Consider the following 19,144-nt stretch of genomic DNA (forward strand, 5'->3'; position numbering starts at 1 on the left):
GGGATTGATAACAAAAACTGGAATTGTCAAAAAATATGACATTATAGAATAGTGTATAATGCGTACCAAATGAGTTCTCACGCGCCATTTTAACTTTTTTTGACAAATTCCAGGTCAAAAGTACGATTTTAGTCCTTATTTTAAATGTGAACCATGGGTGAACCCACGAAACCGTACTTTAGGCATAACAGTTGACCCAGTTAAAATGGCGCGTGAGGAGTCATTTTTAACGGACTATAACTCTGATAATGTTGTACATAAAAGCATCAAAGTCTTTAATATTTTCACTTTTTAAAAAATACAAGTGAATCATGTCGAAAAATGAAATGACTTTTTTTACAATTAGAACCATGATTAAAAATCAATAATAACTTCGACCATGTTCATCAATCAAGAAAGATAAGATGCTTAAACTCTTGCTTCAAAATGGCTTAAATTGATGTGGAACCAAAATCAGCTCAAACATGGCTCAAACCCAAAAGTCTGACAAGTGTTTCAACTACTTAAAATGTGCTTAAAGTTGGCTTAAAAATGCCTTTAACATAGGAAACCTAAAATGTCATATTACGCAAAAATAAAGAAATTAGACGAAGAATCTCTTCGAAGACTTACAGAAGGGTCTGGACCTGCGGATGAATGCCTTTGCTCTATTTTAAGCCCTCCTGAAGTCAAAAAAGGGTTTACAGCATCTGTCAAAAAGGTTTTCGGTGCTCTGAGTGGGAGGAAAAAGGGTATTATAAGTTGGGGCCAGGGAAGTCGTGAAATGCAACAAAGCTTCAGCAAGGATCCACCAGGTAAATAACTCGTCGTTATGGACGGGGGGAGAGAGCGACGTCTTTTTAAGGGTTCTGTAGCCAAATGGCAAAAAACGGAACCCTTATAGATTCGTCATGTCTGTCTGTCTGTCTGTCTGTCTGTCCGTCCGTATGTCACAGCCACATTTTTCCGTAACAAAAATGATATTGAGGTTTGTGTGTGTCCCCCCCCCCCTGTAACTTCTAAAATAACAGAATGATAAAACTAAAAAAGTATATGATGTACATTACCATGCAAACTTCCAACGAAAATTGGTTTGAACGAGATCTAGTAAGTAGTTTTTGATTTATCGTGCAAAATGACGATAAAATACGATTGTAGGATTCGCACTTGGCCAGTTTTTATAGAAATAGCGAGCAAACGAGCAGGCGGGTCACCTGATGTTAAGTGATTACTGCCGCCCATGAACAATTTTGCAGCACCAGAGGAACTGCCAATGCGTTGCCGGCCTTTCAGGAATTTGTTGGGCCGCCATTGCGATTTGCTATTGAGCTATTGAGGTTTGAGTGAGGAGAGCGTAACCCAGAGCGTTTCATGGCTTTTATTTACAGGGTTCCACAGCACGAAGGAGGTGGTGCAGCGTCAGAAGCCGTGCGGCAAGTGCGGCTGCGACAGCGACAAGTTTGTGCTGAAGCACTCGTACGCCAACATCCGCATCACGACGCCTGATGTGTCCACCATATGCCCCTGTTCTTCCGACTGTCTGCCAGGTACGAACAACTGGCTGAATACTATCTCGGCAGATAACTCATGTCAATACCATACATATCATACATGTTAATTATGCTTTTATTTGTATTTATTTCTTTGCCTTTCTATTACCTTTATATAAAACGGCAAGTTTTTAAGATTTTTCATTACACGCCATACTCATGCAAATACTCATACACGCCATACTCATACACACAATGACTATTTTTTATTTTAGCTCCGTTCAATCGAACTCATCCTGTCAATCACAGATGTTGGTGAAGACTGTTAAGCTCGTGCACGTCACTCTTGTTGGTCCCGGCAGAATACCAGCGCTCAGGTTTTATTCTTAAAACCTGCAGCATTAATGCTGAGCTGGGGCCATTTCATCTTGTGCCAAGTGGGTGCAAGAACTCATTTTAGATTTAATTAATTATTAAATACTTCTTATTATCTACTAACTACTACCTACTAACCATTAATTTTAAGTTTGTTTGTACCTACCTTAGGCATAAGATGAATAAACTAGTTTTCTTTCTTTCTTTCTTTCTTTGAATCGCCCCAGCAGATGTAATAGCGGCTCCCTGCGACTCGTCTGATGTCGTCCGTACACCTAGTGGGGGGTCTTCCAACACTGCGTATTCCGGTGCGAGGTCGCCATTTCAGCACCTTGAGACCACAACGTCTATCGGTTTGAAACGTGCCCTGCCCATTGCCCTCATTTCCTACCAATTACAACCCGGGTATCTTTAAAACAAGAGTGAATAGGCATCTTCTAGGTAAACGCGTCCCATCTTAGGCCACATCATCACTTCCCATCAGGTGTGATTGTGGTCAAGCGTATACCTATAATGAATAAAAAAAAAAAAAACTTCAGCTTCGCAACCCGTTGAGCTATGTCGGTTACTCTAGTTCTCCTACGGATCTCCTCATTTCCTCATTGATCACGTAGAGAAACTCCGCACATAGCTCTCTCCATCGCCCGCTGAGTGACTCTGAGCTTTCTTGTGAGGAGATTCTTATTTTTTTATTTTATTTTTTTATTCAGATACAAGTTAGCCCTTGGGTGTAGTCCTGGCCCTTGACTGCAATCTCACCTGATGGTAAGTGATGATGCAGTCTAAGATGATAGCGGGCTAACCTGGGAGGGGTATGGCAGTTTTTATTAAACCCATACCCCTTTGTTTTCTACACGGCATCGTACCGGAACGCTAAATCGCTTGGCGGGCTTTGCCGGTAGGGTGGTAACTAGCCACGGCCGAAGCCTTCCACCAGACCAGACCAGAAATTTAGAAATTATAAAATTCCAAACCCCTGCCAGGAATCGAACCCGGGACCTCCCGCTAATAAGACCACAGCGCTCACCACTGCGCCAGGGAGGTCGTCAATTAAAAGAAGTTTTTCTTTACAGATAAAGAAAAGTTACAAAATAATATTAAGGTTATAGTGGAGAATGTCCAAATCAACTCGAAACCTAACTTCGAAAAGGAACCCAATATTGAGGATTCTCAGGCACTGGAACACCATCTAGATCTAGATTTTGAAACGGAAAACTAGACTCGGTAGAAGTCGAAAAATTAAGAACTCGTCAAATGTTCGAATATTCATAATTACCTAAATATCTAATATACAGGGTGTAACCAGAACGCTAGCAAAAACGAAGACCAGACCAGACCAGAAATTAATTAGTTATTATAAAATTCCAAATCCCTGCCAGGAATCGAACCCGGGACCACCCACTAATAAAACCACAGCGCTTACCACTGCGCCAGGGAGGTCGTCGAATGAAAACACCATCACGTTGAATGCCCGAAGGCTTTCAACTATTATTCTGTGCCAACACCGTAAATGCATTAACAAGAACTATTTACTTACTTTTATATAGGTGCCTATCGCTGTTTAGCAAAACGATCTGCCCTAATGATACAGTGACATAAACATAAAACGATAATATATAGGAACTACCAGTTACCCGCGATTTCGTCTGCGTAAAATTTCTTGTTTTTCATGAGATTAGAAATTTCTTTTCGAAAAAGAAGATTTAAATTAGAAGTCCGGGCCTCGTCCGCGTGGATTTGGGTTTTTGAAAATCCCGTGGGAACTCTTTTATTTTCCGGTGTAAAAAGTAGCCTATGTCACTCTCCACGTCTTGAACTATACTCATGCAAAAAATCACGTCAATCCGTTGCAACCTGATTGAAGGACAAACCAACAAATCAATAATTAATTAATCAGTACCCTTATTATAAATGGGAAAATGTGTTTGTTTGTTGGTTTGTTGGTTTGTCTTTCAATCACGTCGCAATGGTCCAACGGAACCACGGAGACCATATTACAATCTCTATAAAATTGTTGTGATTGGCTGAATTTGTGCGATTCTTGTTGCAACAATGCATTGTAGCCAATAGTGAGCGAGCGTCAACCAATCAGAGATGATTGCGATCGTGACATTGTAGCTGTCATTCTCCCGCAATCGCACAATCGCAATCATCTCTGATTGGCAGACGCTCGCTCACTATTGGCTACAATGCATTGTTGCAACAAGAATCGCACAAATTCAGCCAATCACAACAATTTTATTGAGATTGTAACAATGATTGATCGCCCTACAGAATCAAACCGAGAGTTCCATCACTCTAGTTCACTCTGGTGAAACGGGATTTTGTACAAAATGAATAAAACTTTTCCACGTAAAAATATTTATTTGAGAAATAAAAAATAGAAACGCAGGGTGTAATTAGAATGCTAGCAAAAATTAATATTATATTATAAGTCCCGCAAATTGCTATTGCGCTACAACCATGTTTCATTAACTATATTAAATCATCTTAAATATATAAAAGGAAAAGGTGACTGACTGACTGATCTATCAACGCACAACTCAATAAACTACTGGACGGGTCGAGCTGAAATTTGGCATGCAGTTACCTATTATAACGTAGACATCCGCTAAGAAAGGATTTTTGAAAATTCAACCCCTAAGGGGATGAAATAGGGGTTTGAAATTTGTGTCATAAGCTAGTTTTTAGGGTTCCGTGCCTCAAAAGGAAAAACGGAACCCTTATAGGATCACTTTGTTGTCTGCCTGTCTGTCTGTCAAGAAACCTACAGGGTACTTCCCGTTGACCTAGAATCGTGAAATTTGGCAGGTAGGTAGATCTTATAGCTGACATTTGGGGAAAAATCTGAAAACCGTGAATTTAGGGTTAGATCACACAAAAAAAATTAAATTGTGGTCATGAACTAATAATTAGTATTTTCAATTTTCGAAGTGAGTGACTATATCAAGTGGGGTATCATATGAAATGTCTTCACCTGTACATTCTAAAACAGATTTTATTTATTTTCGTGCATCATAGTTTTTGAATTATCGTCTAAAATGTCGAAAAAATACGACTGTACTACGGAACCCTCATTGCGCGAGCCTGACTCGCACCTGGCCGGTTTTTTTATATATTCCTATGCTTCTCGGTCTTATTGATGATCCATTCAGAAAAGTGCGTCACATTGGTGTAGAGGGCCGCCAGTCCGTTGGTAGAGTTGGTGAGGTACACTCCGTACACTGTGTATATGTTTGCGTTCGATTGCTGAAAACAAAATATATATATTTTTAGCGTTTAAACTATCGTGAGTGATTTCCATCTATATATATAAAACTAGCTGATCCCCGCGGCTTCGCCCGCGTAGATTTAGGTTTTTAAAGATCCCGTATAGCCTATGTCACTCAGGAATAATGTAGCTTTCTACTGGTGAAAGAATTTTTAAAATCGGTTCAGTAGTTCTAAAGATTACCCCCTACAAACAAACTTAACGACATTACCTCTTTATATAATATAGCTGACCTGCCCCGGCTTCGCTCGGGTGGAGTTTAGAAAATTGAGGGGGAGGTTGAATTAAATTTTTCTCTCCGTAAGAACCATCCTCGAACTTCAAGAAATATTATAAAAAAAGTATTAGCGAAATCGGTTCAGCTGTTCTCGAGATTTGCGATGAGCAATACATTTAGTGATTCATTTTTATATTATAGAGCCGCGCGGATACCTTACTCATAGATCTAAACTCCCCTCCCGCACGCGCACCCCCGCCTTGGTGACGCCCACTTCGCAACGGGCCGTGCAGCAGAAATCGTAATATTTTAATTTCGCCATAACTTCAAAACCAAACGTCCAATTTTAATCATTCAAAGACCAAATATTATCTCCATAAACTGTTCTTAGTGATGAAATCATTTATTTTGATAAGGATTAATAGCATGAGTAAAATAAACGCGTTTAAATGTAGTCCAAAAAAATTCAAGATTTTTAAATAAAAAAATGGTTGCTGTGCCTCACTCGACATAGATGGGTATAGTGTGTCGCGGACTTTTTTGTAGATATTTATAAGATCTACAATTAATTAGAACATTTTATGGTTCTATCTTTTATAGTTTAGGCAGCGTACGCAAAATAAGTAACTTTTCTGGTTGATTTTTTACACCTTGTGTCCGAAAAACCCAAATATCTTACGGAACCCTATTTTTTTCCAAAATAAAATATAGCCTATGTTACTCGTGGATAATGTAGCTTTCGAATGGTGAAAGAATTTTTAAAATCGGTCCAGTAGTTTTTGAGCCTATTCAGTACAATCAAACAAACAAACAAACAAACAAACAAACAAACAAACAAACAAACAAACAAAGTTTTCCTCTTTATAATATTAGTGTAGATTCAAAGTCCTGACTGACTGACTGACATATATATCAACGCACAGTCTAAACCGCTGGTCCTAAAGACATGAAATTTGGAGGGTCTATTCTTTGTAAAGATTAGGTATCCACTAAGAAAGGATTTTTCGAAATTCCACCTCTAAGTGGGTTAAATGGGGGATGGAAGTTTGTATGAAAGTCCGTCATTTTTCAAGTTATTTGCACGAAAATTGGTATTTGGGTTTTCGGTCACAAATGAAGAAATACGTGTTTCAGGATTTTTGGAAAATTCGCCCATAAGGGCGGTAAAATAGGGGATGAAATTTGTATGGGAAAGTTTTAATTATTGATAGGTATTAACTTGAAATTTGGAAAGTAGGTTTTTTCTTGAGGTTATGTGGCGGTTACCACACTAGCAACTAGATGGCGCTGTTCAATCGATGACGTAGTCCCGAACAAATGTACCGCCGACAGTACTCGCACTAACAGAGTGTTCGGCAATCTGGACTATATATAGAAGTTTCAAGATACAACCGTCGGCCCAGTTGGCGCTACCGAGCACAACCAACCGCTCGGTGGGAGATCTCCCCTTTGGTACGGTCGAGCCTGCAGACCGCTCCCGTACAGTTAGGTGTCAGCTAAGAAACGGCTATGAGAAAATCCCCCCTAAAGGGATGAAACGGGGGTTGGGAGGTTATATGTGTTATTCGGTGCTGTTCAGGGTACGCGTCCTGATGTTATAATGTTTGTTTCTGAAAAAAAATGCCATTTGTTTGATCCGATGCATATATTATCTGCTTCTGCCCTGCCCTGATGCACAAACGTAGCGTCCACCTAGGGAGTCATACCATTTACCCTGAGGACGTTACTTCAATTCCAGTCAAGAAGGTGCTGCTGTATTTGGCAGCCACAGGAAGTGTGAAGTGGAGGCGAACACAATACATCGGAAATGGTCGCAGTGATTCAGGGATATCAAGGACCTGTATAGGCCCAAAGAAGAAGAAGAAGAAATACTACTAGCTATGCAATGAGACGATTTCTCGTTCTTTCGTAGTTCTTAGTTTAGTTTAGTTTAATATTCTTTATTGTACACCAAAAAGAAAAGACACAAAAAGAAACATGTAAAAGAAGAACATACAATCAGCGGCCTTATCGCTGTGAAGCGATCTCTACCAGGCAACTAGGTTGAAGAGGGTTTAAGGGCTAGTGAAAACTGGGTTTAAGGTGTACGTAAGTTGTTAGGGAACATAAAGATAATAATTATAATATAAGTAATATGTATATTAATAGGCACAGAAATGCCTTAATAATAATATATAGATAAAGATATACACAGGTACATATATAATACATAATATATATACATATATTAATATATAATATAGTGATAGATGAATAATAAATATACAACAATAATATTATGAGTAATATTGATGTTTTAATTGTAGGATAATATATTTAATAATGTGTAATTACATAGAAGGGTTCTGACATTTTAGATAGTGTTTATATACACGAGTCTTGAAAACGTTAAGAGACGGAGCTTGTCGTACCTGCTGAGGAAGGGCGTTCCATAGCCTGATTGCTGTAACAGTAAAGGAATCTGAATATAGCGCCGAGTTGTGTTTCGGGTAAGCAAGAATATCTATATTTGAGGAACGCTGAACGCGACCTAAGGAGCCAAAGGGTTTAAAACGTTCTTTCAGGTATATAGGAGAACATGGGTCATTGAGAATGCCATAGAGACAGGCAAGAACGTGCGCATTCCGGCGATACCGAATATTTTCTTCTTATTTAGTTCTTAATATGGCTGTTATAAAGAGGCGCCTATGAGGTGTTTGTCTAGGGCCTCACCACCTCTCGCCCTGGGGTTGTATGAGTTGAGTCCACAGCTTCTGGCACCTTACCTCATCTAAACAGTACATGCCGCCCCCTAGCTCAGGGATATAGTCGTCCTTCAGGGTGGCGCTACACATGAGGGAGTTGTCCAGGATGCCGTTTTCTTTGCACTTGGACTGCCGTGGTACCACTTGGTTTAACTGCAATTACAAACAGAATCGAACTCAATAATAGTAGTCCTAGTAAGCTGTGATAGCCTAGTAAGCTGTGATAGCCTAGTAAGCTGTGATAGCCTAGTAAGCTGTGATAGCCTAGTAAGCTGTGATAGCCTAGTAAGCTGTGATAGCCTAGTAAGCTGTGATAGCCTAGTAAGCTGTGATAGCCTAGTAAGCTGTGATAGCCTAGTAAGCTGTGATAGCCTAGTAAGCTGTGATAGCCTAGTAAGCTGTGATAGCCTAGTAAGCTGTGATAGCCTAGTAAGCTGTGATAGCCTAGTAAGCTGTGATAGCCTAGTAAGCTGTGATAGCCTAGTAAGCTGTGATAGCCTAGTAAGCTGTGATAGCCTAGTAAGCTGTGATAGCCTAGTAAGCTGTGATAGCCTAGTAAGCTGTGATAGCCTAGTAAGCTGTGATAGCCTAGTAAGCTGTGATAGCCTAGTAAGCTGTGATAGCCTAGTAAGCTGTGATAGCCTAGTAAGCTGTGATAGCCTAGTAAGCTGTGATAGCCTAGTAAGCTGTGATAGCCTAGTAAGCTGTGATAGCCTAGTAAGCTGTGATAGCCTAGTAAGCTGTGATAGCCTAGTAAGCTGTGATAGCCTAGTAAGCTGTGATAGCCTAGTAAGCTGTGATAGCCTAGTAAGCTGTGATAGCCTAGTAAGCTGTGATAGCCTAGTAAGCTGTGATAGCCTAGTAAGCTGTGATAGCCTAGTAAGCTGTGATAGCCTAGTAAGCTGTGATAGCCTAGTAAGCTGTGATAGCCTAGTAAGCTGTGATAGCCTAGTAAGCTGTGATAGCCTAGTAAGCTGTGATAGCCTAGTAAGCTGTGATAGCCTAGTAAGCTGTGATAGCCTAGTAAGCTGTGATAGCCTAGTAAGCTGTGATAGCCTAGTAAGCTGTGATAGCCTAGTAAGCTGTGATAGCCTAGTAAGCTGTGATAGCCTAGTAAGCTGTGATAGCCTAGTAAGCCGTGATAGCCTAGTAAGCCGTGATAGCCTAGTAAGCTGTGATAGCCTAGTAAGCTGTGATAGCCTAGTAAGCTGTGATAGCCTAGTAAGCTGTGATAGCCTAGTAAGCTGTGATAGCCTAGTAAGCTGTGATAGCCTAGTAAGCTGTGATAGCCTAGTAAGCCGTGATAGCCTAGTAAGCCGTGATAGCCTAGTAAGCTGTGATAGCCTAGTAAGCTGTGATAGCCTAGTAAGCTGTGATAGCCTAGTAAGCTGTGATAGCCTAGTAAGCTGTGATAGCCTAGTAAGCTGTGATAGCCTAGTAAGCTGTGATAGCCTAGTAAGCCGTGATAGCCTAGTAAGCTGTGATAGCCTAGTCGTTAGGAAGTCCGCCTTCTAATCGGAGGTCAGGGGTTCGATCCCGGGCACGCACCTCTAACTTTTCGGAGTTATGTGCGTCTTAAGTAATTGAATACTTGCTTTAACTGTGAAGGAAAACTTCGTGAGGAAACCTGTATGTCTGAGAGTTCTCCATAATGTTCTCAAGGGTGTGATTTTTGAAAATTCAACCCCTAAGGGGGTGAAATAGGGGTTTGCGCGGACGAATTCGCGAGCAAAAGCTAGTACTTACATATAAATTGTTGTCCGAGACGGCGATGCAGGCAGTGCCGAGCAGCACTGGTTCTATGGGGAGACAGGCCCTCTGCATCCATGGCGGCACCGACTCCACGCTCAGCACTGCTATGTCGTTCACGAGGGTGGCTGCAACGAAAAATCATATTACAATTATCATCATCATCATCAACCGATAGACGTCCATTGCTGGACATAAGTCTCTTGTATTGTAGCGACTTCCACACGCCAGTCTTGCGCCGCCGCCATCCAGCAGCTCCCTGCGACTCGTCTGATGTCGTCCGTCCACCTAGTGGGGGTTCTTCCACCACTACGTCTTCCAGTGCGAGGTCGCCATTCCAGCACCTTGGGACCCCAACGTCTATCGGTTGTACGAACTATGTGCCCTGCCCATTGCCACTTCAGCTTCGCAACCCGTTGAGCTATGTCGGTTATTCTAGATAGCCTAGTGGTTAGGACGTCCGCCTTCTAATCGGAGGTCAGGGGTTCGATCCCGGGCACGCACCCTCTAACTTTTCGGAGTTATGTGCGTCTTAATTATTTAAATATCACTTTAACGGTGAAGGAAAACATCGTGAGGAAACCTGCATTCTTGAGAGTTCTCCATAATGTTCTCAAAGGTGTGTGAAGTCTACCAATCCGCACATGGCCAGCGTGGTAGACTGTGGCCAAAACCCTTCTCGCTGTGAGAGGAGACCCGTGCTCTGTAGTGAGCCGGTGATGGTTTTTTTTTTTAAAGAATATCAGCCATGTTAAATGACTAATATTCCCCTTTCCTCTCCAATTAAGCGTCAGGCTTGTGCTAGGAGTAGGTACGACAATAGTGCAACGGGCGGGGTTTGAACCGGCGACCTTTCGGTTTTCAGTTCCACTCCTTTACCGGTTGAGCTGTTGAGGCTCTGAGGATTGATCATGATATACCTTTGTCATAGTGCTCGTGCACGTCAATCCTTCTAACAGACACGGGGTGGTAGCGCTCAGGGTCGCGGTTGAAGCGCACGATCAGCGCGTCCGCTCTGCGTCCCTCCACGCACGACGCTGACGTCAGCAGCGTGCGGCCTTCCTTGTTGATGTAGGTCGCGGCGCACAGCGGCGTGTTGGGGTCCTGCCAGCTGCGGACAAGTTTTTTTTAATCTAATCCATACTTGGAAGTATGGATTAGATTAAAAAAAACTTGTACTACTAATCTTCTAAATATATAAAAGGAAAAGGTGACTGACTGACTGATCTATCAACGCACAGCTCAAACTACTGGACGGATCAGGCTGAAAATTTGCATGCAAATAGCTATTATGACGTAGGCATCCGCTAAGAAAGGATTTTTGAAAATTCAACCCCTAAGGGGGTGAAACACAGGTTTGAAATTTGTGTAGTCCACGCGGACGAAGTCGCGAGCATAAGCTAGTAATATTATAAATGCGAAAGTGTGTCTGTCTGTCTGCTAGCTTTTCACGGCCCAACCGTTCAACCGATTTTGATGAAATTTGGTACAGAGTTAGCTTATATCCCGGGGAAGGACATAGGCTACTTTTTATCCCGGAAAGTTGAAGAGTTCCCACGGGATTTCAAAAAACCTAAATCCACGCGGGCATCATCTAGTCTAAATATATAAAAGAAAAAGGTGACCGATTGACTGACTGACTGACTGACTGATATATCAACGCACAACTCTCAAACTGCTAGACGGATCGGGCTGAAATTTGGCATGCAGATAGCTATTATGATGTAGGCATCCGCTAAGAAAGGGTTTTTGAAAATTCAACCCCTGAAGGGGTGTAATAGGGGTTCGAAATTTGTGTAGTCCACGCGGACGAAGTCGCGAGCATAAGCTAGTTTTATATAAAAGGAAAAGGTAACTGACTGACTGATCTATCAGCGCACAGCTCAAACTACTGGACGGATCGGGCTGAAATTTGGCATGTAGATAGCTATTATGACGTAGGCCTCCTCTAAGAAAGGATTTTTGAAAATTCAACCCCTAAGGGAGCCAATGACTGCAATGTCGCGGTTGTAAATGATGATGCAGTGTATGATGGAAGCTGGCAGGGGTAGGTATGGTAGTTTTTTAGGGTTCCGTATTTCAAAAAGAAAAAACTGGCCAAGTGCGAGTCAGGCTCGCGCAATGAGGGTTCCGTACTACAGTCGTATTTTTCGACATTTTGCACGATAATTCAAAAACTATGATGCATAAAAATAAATAAAAATCTGTTTTAGAATGTACATGTGAAGACTTTTCATATGATACCCCACTTGATATAGTCACTGACTTCGAAAGTTGAAAATACTAATTATTAGTTCATGACCACAATTTAATTTTTTTTGTGTGATCTAACCCTAAATTCACGGTTTTCAGATTTTTCCCCAAATGTCAGCTATAAGATCTACCTACCTGCCAAATTTCATGATTCTAGGTCAACGGGAAGTACCCTGTAGGTTTCTTGACAGACAGATAGACAACAAAGTGATCCTATAAGGTTTCCGTTTTTCCTTTTGAGGTACGGAACCCTAAAAAGAACCCTTATAGGATCACTTCGTTATTTGTTACTTACTAGTATATCCAGGCCCTCCAGGGGTACTCCCCCTGCAGCACGGAGCGGATGCTGGCCCTCAGCGCGCGAGGGTAGCCCTCCGGGTTGCTGCGGCCGCAGGAGAGGCGGTCCGCATTGGTACTCTCCCTGGGAACAAACAGTAGGATCAGTGCGAGTTGTCAAATCATGATGATGATGATGATCAACCCATCGCCGGCTCACTACAGAGCACGGGTCTCCTCTTAGAGTGAGAAGCGTTTGGCCATGTGCGGATTGGTAGACTTCACATACCTTTGAGAACTCTCAGGCATGCAGGTTTCCTCACGATGTTTTCTTTCACCGTTAAAGCAAAGTTACATAAAACGCACATAACTCTGAAAAGTTAGGGGTGCGTGCCCGGGATCGAACCCCCGACCTCCGATCAGAAGGCGGACGTTCTAACCACTAGCTTATGTTCGCAACTTCGTCCGCATGGACTTTAAGTACCCTTATTATAAATGCGTTTGTTGGTTTGTCCTTCAATCACGTCGCAACGGTACAACGATTGACGTGATTTTTTGCATGGGTATAGATAAAGACCTGGAGAGTAACACAGGCTACTTTTATCCCGGAAAATCAGAGAGTTCCCCCGGGAATTTTGTAAAAACCTAAAACCACGCGGATGAAGTCGCGGGGATCAGTTAGTAGTGAATATTTCAAACCCCTATTTTCACAGACATGGACAGACAGACAGACAGACTTACTTTCGCATTATTTTATAGTACAGTAGAAACTCGATTATCCGGCCCTCAGTTATACGGATTCGCGATTATCCGGACTACCAACCAAAAATTGTTCGGCCAAGTGCGAGTCAGACTCGCGCACCGAGGGTTCCATACCCGGGTATTTTTTCCGCCATTTTGTACGATAAATCTAAAAATAATTAATAAAAATCAGTTTTGGAATGTACAGGCAAAGCCCTTTCATATGATATCCCACTTGGTATAGTTATCTTACTTTGAAAATTGAAAATACTATTATAGTGAACTACATAATATATGCACAAAACCCGCTTATCTTCATACATTCGATTATCCAGAATTTCGATTAAATCCGAATCCCTAACGACAAAAATTAGTCCGGTTAATCGAGTTTCCACAAGCTTGTGGTTCCTTGACTCCCATTTTGAGAACACGCTTAGAATGAGTTAGATTAGAACTTGCATAAGTACTAGGTACAGCACGCGGCAGAAACTAATGTACATCGACATTTAGAAGGAGATAGCAGATTTTTAGGGCGTTGTCCCTGTCATTGAGACCGGCAAAACGTCATATAGGTATGAGTGGCAGAGACAACGCTCTACAAAGCCGAAATTATATTCAAAAGCTGATGTACATTATAGCCGATGTAATAATTAATCTCTTTCTCACCGGAATTTCAGATCCTTTTGTGATATACAGCATATTGTCTCGCTTGCGCCGCAGTTCGCATCGTTCAACCTGAAAAATATAGATTTTTAGGGTACCGTACGACCGCGGCACTTATCTACGCAACGTTCGTTGACCTCTAGTGTCTTTTGTTGTCTATATGTGCTTTTTTGTGGCATGTTATCTTATCAGTAATCAACAGTACTATAGTCTATAACGTGTCTTCGTTCCACTTACACACTGTATAGATAACTAGCTTATGCTCGCGACTTCGTCCGCGTGGACTACACCAATTTCAAAAGCCCTATTTTACCTCATAAGGGTTGAATTTGCAAAAATCCTTTCTTAGCGAACGTCTACATCATTATGCTAGACGAGACCAGTTTTGGACCTGGGTCCAAAACTGGTCCAACAGTCTTGTTGCATAAAAAAACATACTTCAGCTCGGTGATCTCGTGCTTGAGGTCTCTGTGGCGGGCCACGGCCTCGTGGTCGCAGGTGTAGCACTCCGAACATTCTGCCACTCGTCCTTCTATCCCCTCGCACTTTAAACTGGCGTTTGTAATATTTTTTGCTGAAACGAGGTAACAAAATTACCAACGCAGAAAGTTTAAAATGTAGTATGTTACTGTATACAGTACCCGTAGTATAAAATTTTACGTCACACCAAACGTTGCTAGAATTCGAGAGTCGAAACACTTCTGCGTTATAGTAAACTGGAGCTTAAATGCCTTGTTTTAAAGATCAAGTTTGTCTACACATCTACAGCCAGCGCTCCAAGCGGAAACGTTGCGAAATTAAAATCAGTGGCATTGAATTTTTGACTCCAATTCAAGGCTCTTTAGGTCCATTTTACTTTGATGTTATTGTGTTTCGATTCTCGAATTCTAGCAACGTTTGGTGAGACGTAAAATCTTATACTACGGGTACTGAACGCTAGCAAAAACTTAGCGTTGTTACTACACACTACAGTAATACGTAATGGCATCAGTATACAGATTAAAGTTTACACTCACAGTCAGTTTCTGCATAGAGTTCATCAAGTTTTTCCGTTCCGTCCGATTTTGTGTACAAGATGCATGTGTTCAACACAAACAGAAATGTCGCCATCCTGGAAAAATAAGATAGATATAGAAAGAAAGAAAGAAAAAAAGAAAGAAAATGCATTTATTTGTTGTTGGTGTCACAGATAAAAACAAAGTAGGTGCAAAAGTAACATTTTCATCTGTGACACCACCCCAAATGGCTGTACAGCTCAGTGGCCCTACCGCGGTTGTTTGACAGCTACAATGTCACGATCGCAATCATCTCTGATTGGTTAATGCTCGCTCACTATTGGCCACAATGCATTGTTGCTCATTGTTGCAACAAGAATCGCACAAATTCAGCCAATCAGAGCAATTGAGATTGTAATAATGAATGATGCAGGTTTTAGACAGTCGCCCTACAGCATAATGTCCTGTGGCCCTACCGCGGTTGTTTGACAGCTACAATGTCACGATCACAATCATCTCTGATTGGTTAATGCTCGCTCACTATTGGCCACAATGCATTGTTGCAACAAGAATCGCACAAATTCAGCCAATCAGAACAATTGAGATTGTAATAATGATTGATGCAGGTTTTAGACAATCGCCCTACCGCATCATAATATGCGTTAACACACATAACATGCAGGAGGCTGATTTTCACCTGTGACCGATAGATAGATAGAAATATTTTATTGCGCACAAATCATTCATTCATTCATTCACAAAGTGTGTTTGTTTGTTGGTTTATTGGTTTATCCTTGAATCATGTCGCAATGTTGCAACATGATTGAAGGACAGTACATTTATCCCACTTAGGGGTAGAATTTCGAAAAAACCTTTCTTAGTGGATACCTACTCTTTTCAAAGAACACACCCTCCAAATTTCATGTCTCTAGGACCAGCGGTTTAGGCTGTGCGTTGATATATAGGTTAGTCGGTCAGTCAGGCAGTTAGGACTTTGAATTTCACATATACAGATTTTAAAAGATATTTACCTGGGCAACACCATTGGCCTCATATTTGAGATTATTTCAAACCTAGAACGAAATAGTGAAAATGTATTTGAATAATTTGAAGCTGGCGGGCTCACTACTGAGAACTGATCTCCTCTCAGAATGAGAAGGGCCATATTTAGGCCATAGTTCATCACATCTTTGTAAACATTACATCCTTCTTTCCACGCACATGCAAACTGTGGAACCAACTCCCGTCGGCGGTGTTCCCACTAGATTACAACATGGGGTTATTCAAGGGGCGGACCAACTAATTCCTAAAAGGCCGGCAACGCATCGGCGGTTCCTCTGGTGCTGCAAATGTTCATGGGCAGCGGTAATCACTTAACATCAGGTGACCCGCCTGCTCGTTTGCTCGCTATCTCTATTTAAAAAAAACTCTCATGCAGATTCCCTCATGACATTTTCAAGCAAGTGATATTCAACTTTCTTTTTAATGAAAATCAGTACCCCTATTATAAATGCGAAAGTGTGTTTGTTTTTTGGTTTGTCCTTCAATCACGTCGCAACTGATTGACGTGATTTTTTGCATGGGTATAGATAAAGACCTGGAGAGTGACATAGGCTACTTTTTATCCCAGTTCCCACGGGATTTTTAAAAACCTAATTCCACGCGGACGAAGTCGCGGGCATCAGCTAGTTATGACTAATAAGTAGTCCCTTTTCCCCTCCAACTAAGCGTAAAGCTCGTGCTAGGAGTAGGTACGACAATAGTGCAACGGGTGGGGTTTGAATCGGCGACCATTCGGAATTCAGTCCGCTCCTTAATCATTGAGCTATTGAGGCTCTAACACTCTGGAGTTTACGTTAATTTACTTGAAATATCACCATCATCGTAATCAACCCCTATCACCGGCTCACTACAGAGCGCGGGTTTCCTCTCAGAGCGAGAAGGGTTTTGGCCACAGTCTACCACGCTGACCATGTGCGGATTGGTAGACTTCACACACCTTTGAGAACATTATGGACAACTCTCAGGCATGCAGGTTTCCTCACGATGTTTTCCTTCACCGTTAAATCAAATGATATTTAATTAATTAAAACGCACATAATTCCGAAAAGTTAGAGGTGCGTGGCCGGGATCGAACCCCCGATCTCCGATTAGAAGGCGGACGTCCTAACCACTAGGCTATCACTGATTTGCTTACTTGAAATATGCTTAGTTAAAATTATTATAAACTTACTTATTTTCCTTATTAGCTTATGCCAAGCACATAACGGGTTTTTCTGGATTTTTCCCACCGATTACTTAGTCGTATTTATATAACATTTTTAAATAATAATAATCGAACTTTACTTAGTTTTAGTGATAATTATTATCAAGGAATATGAATGTTTATTAAAATAATTATATTTATAATGTTGAAACGCGTGATGCCTACCCAAGTTGTAGGTAAATACTGACCACAAAGACTACAATATTATTATACTGACTGGTTTGAAGTAGTGTATATGTACTGTACATATATTATGTAGGTACATACATAACAATGTTGTTTTGTAAGCTAAGTAAGTAGGTACAATAATTTTGAGGAAAATAAGTAGAAATAAACAAGATAAGTAAAGTTCAAACCCAAAACATGCTATTTAAAATATTGACACGAACAAACGGTTCGTATTATTATACACTAGATGATGCTCGCGACTTCATCCGCGTGGATTTAGGTTTTTCCCGTGGGAACTCTTCAACTTTCCGGGATAAAAAGTAGCATATGTCCTTCCCCGGGATATAAGCTAACTCTGTACCAAATTTCATCAAAATCGGTTGAACGGTTGGGCTGTGATAAGCTAGCAGACAGACAGACAGACACCCTTTCGCATTTATAATATTAGTATGGATATGGATAAACTAGTTACTAGCTTATTCCCGCGACTTCATCGTCACGACTACACAAATTTCAAACCCCTATTTTACCCCCTTTGAGGTTGTATTTTCAAAAACCCTGTCATAGCGGATGTCTACGTGACAGCCCGATCCGTCTAGTAGTTTGAGCTATGCGTTGATAGATCAGTAAGTCAGTCAGTTAGTCAGTCAGTCAGTCACCTTTTCCTTTTATATATTTAAGACTAGATGATGCCCACGACTTCGTCCGCGTGGATTAAGATTTTTAAAAATCCCGTGGGAACTGTTTGATTTTCCGGGATGAAAAGTAGCCTATGTCCTTCCCCGGAATGCAAGCTATCTCAGTACCAAATTTCATCAAAATCGGTTGAACGGATGGACCGTGAAAAGCTAGCAGACCGACAGACAAACAGACACACTTTCGCATTTATAATATTAGTATGGATTATACAATTACATACAAGCTAAGTACGTATTACATTATATTACATTATAGTATAATAGATTTAATTAGGTAATTATATTGGTAAATCATTTAAAATCTAAATTATTTTAATTTTATTTATTGATCGCATTAATAATGTCAGTTGTTAATAATCAGTACCTTATTATAAATGCGAAAGTGTGTTTGTTTGTTAGTTTATTGGTTTGTTGGTTTATCCTTCAATCATGTCGCAACGGTGCAACGGATTGACCCGATTTTTTGCATGGGTATAGTCAAAGACCTGGAGAGTGACATAGGCTTTTAGACATTTTATCCTGGAAAGCCAATAAGTTCCCACGGGATTGTTAAAAACCTAAATCCACGCGGGCGACTACGAAAGCGCGGGCGTCAGCTAGTTAGTAAAAGGTGCGTTCCCAGGATCGAACCCGAACCCCGAATGGGCGGCTGAAGTCTATACCACTCGGCTATGACCGCCTTTATTATATTACATATCTATTACATTATGATTTTCCGCAACATTTCCTGTTTATTGTTTGCGACAATATCCACAGATTGGTTGCATTGTAATATTACTTCTATAATCTGTGGTCTTACAGCACAAGTAAAGAAAAATCTGAAAATCGTGAATTTGTGGTTACATCACAAAACAAAATCCCGTACTATACAATAAACAGAAAATAATGTACATCGACCATTAGAAGGAGACAGCGGATTTGTAGAGCATTGTCTCTGTCGTTGAGACCAACAAAGCGTCACACCTCATATGAGTGACAGAGACAACGCTCGATACAAAGCCGAAATTTCATTCTAAAGGCCGATGTACATTATTTTCTGCCGCGTGCTGTACTAAAACTTTAAATCCTATCGTCATCATGATCAACCCATCGCCGGCTCACTACAGAGCACGGGTCTCCTCTCAGAGAGAAGGGTTTGGCCATACTTTACCACGCTAGCCAAGTGCGGATTGGCAGACTTCACACACCTTTGAGAACATTATGGAGAACTCTCAGGCATGCAAGTTTCCTCACGATGTTTTCCTTCACCGTTAAAGCAA

General features: G+C 41.1%; 2 protein-coding genes across 2 annotated transcripts; one reads left to right on the plus strand and one right to left on the minus strand.

Annotated features, from left to right (window-relative positions):
• Positions 1-556: 556 nt before the first annotated feature.
• Positions 557-3,063, plus strand: LOC117994278 (uncharacterized). The gene is made up of 3 exons (XM_034982171.1): positions 557-794; positions 1,368-1,526; positions 2,918-3,063. Exons 1-3 carry the CDS (start codon positions 557-559, stop codon positions 3,061-3,063), a joined length of 543 nt encoding a protein of 180 aa, XP_034838062.1.
• Positions 3,064-4,188: 1,125 nt separating this feature from the next.
• Positions 4,189-17,192, minus strand: LOC117994279 (complement factor I-like). The gene is made up of 10 exons (XM_034982172.2): positions 16,987-17,192; positions 15,785-15,826; positions 14,775-14,869; positions 14,197-14,332; positions 13,762-13,830; positions 12,374-12,499; positions 10,746-10,936; positions 9,823-9,953; positions 8,098-8,229; positions 4,189-5,093 (listed from the first exon to the last, which is right to left on the minus strand). Exons 2-10 carry the CDS (start codon positions 15,805-15,807, stop codon positions 4,956-4,958), a joined length of 1,041 nt encoding a protein of 346 aa, XP_034838063.2. The 5' UTR covers positions 15,808-15,826; positions 16,987-17,192; the 3' UTR covers positions 4,189-4,955.
• Positions 17,193-19,144: the final 1,952 nt, after the last annotated feature.

The sequence above is a fragment of the Maniola hyperantus genome, chromosome 26 (assembly GCF_902806685.2).
Source record: "Maniola hyperantus chromosome 26, iAphHyp1.2, whole genome shotgun sequence".
NCBI lineage: Eukaryota > Metazoa > Arthropoda > Insecta > Lepidoptera > Nymphalidae > Maniola > Maniola hyperantus.

What these genes read in the sequence shown, in the direction of transcription:
- LOC117994278 (XM_034982171.1), top strand. Translation starts at nt 557, where the DNA reads ATGTCATATTACGCAAAAATAAAGAAATTAGACGAAGAATCTCTTCGA. An exon ending in CTTCAGCAAGGATCCACCAG is followed by an intron (nt 795 to 1,367) that starts GTAAATAACTCG and finishes TTTTATTTACAG; the next exon opens with GGTTCCACAGCACGAAGGAG. An exon ending in TTCTTCCGACTGTCTGCCAG is followed by an intron (nt 1,527 to 2,917) that starts GTACGAACAACT and finishes TTTTCTTTACAG; the next exon opens with ATAAAGAAAAGTTACAAAAT.
- LOC117994279 (XM_034982172.2), bottom strand. Translation starts at nt 15,807, where the DNA reads ATGAGGCCAATGGTGTTGCCCAG. An exon ending in ACTCTATGCAGAAACTGACT is followed by an intron (nt 14,333 to 14,774) that starts GTGAGTGTAAAC and finishes ACCTCGTTTCAG; the next exon opens with CAAAAAATATTACAAACGCC. An exon ending in GCATGTACTGTTTAGATGAG is followed by an intron (nt 5,094 to 8,097) that starts GTAAGGTGCCAG and finishes TTTTGTTTTCAG; the next exon opens with CAATCGAACGCAAACATATA.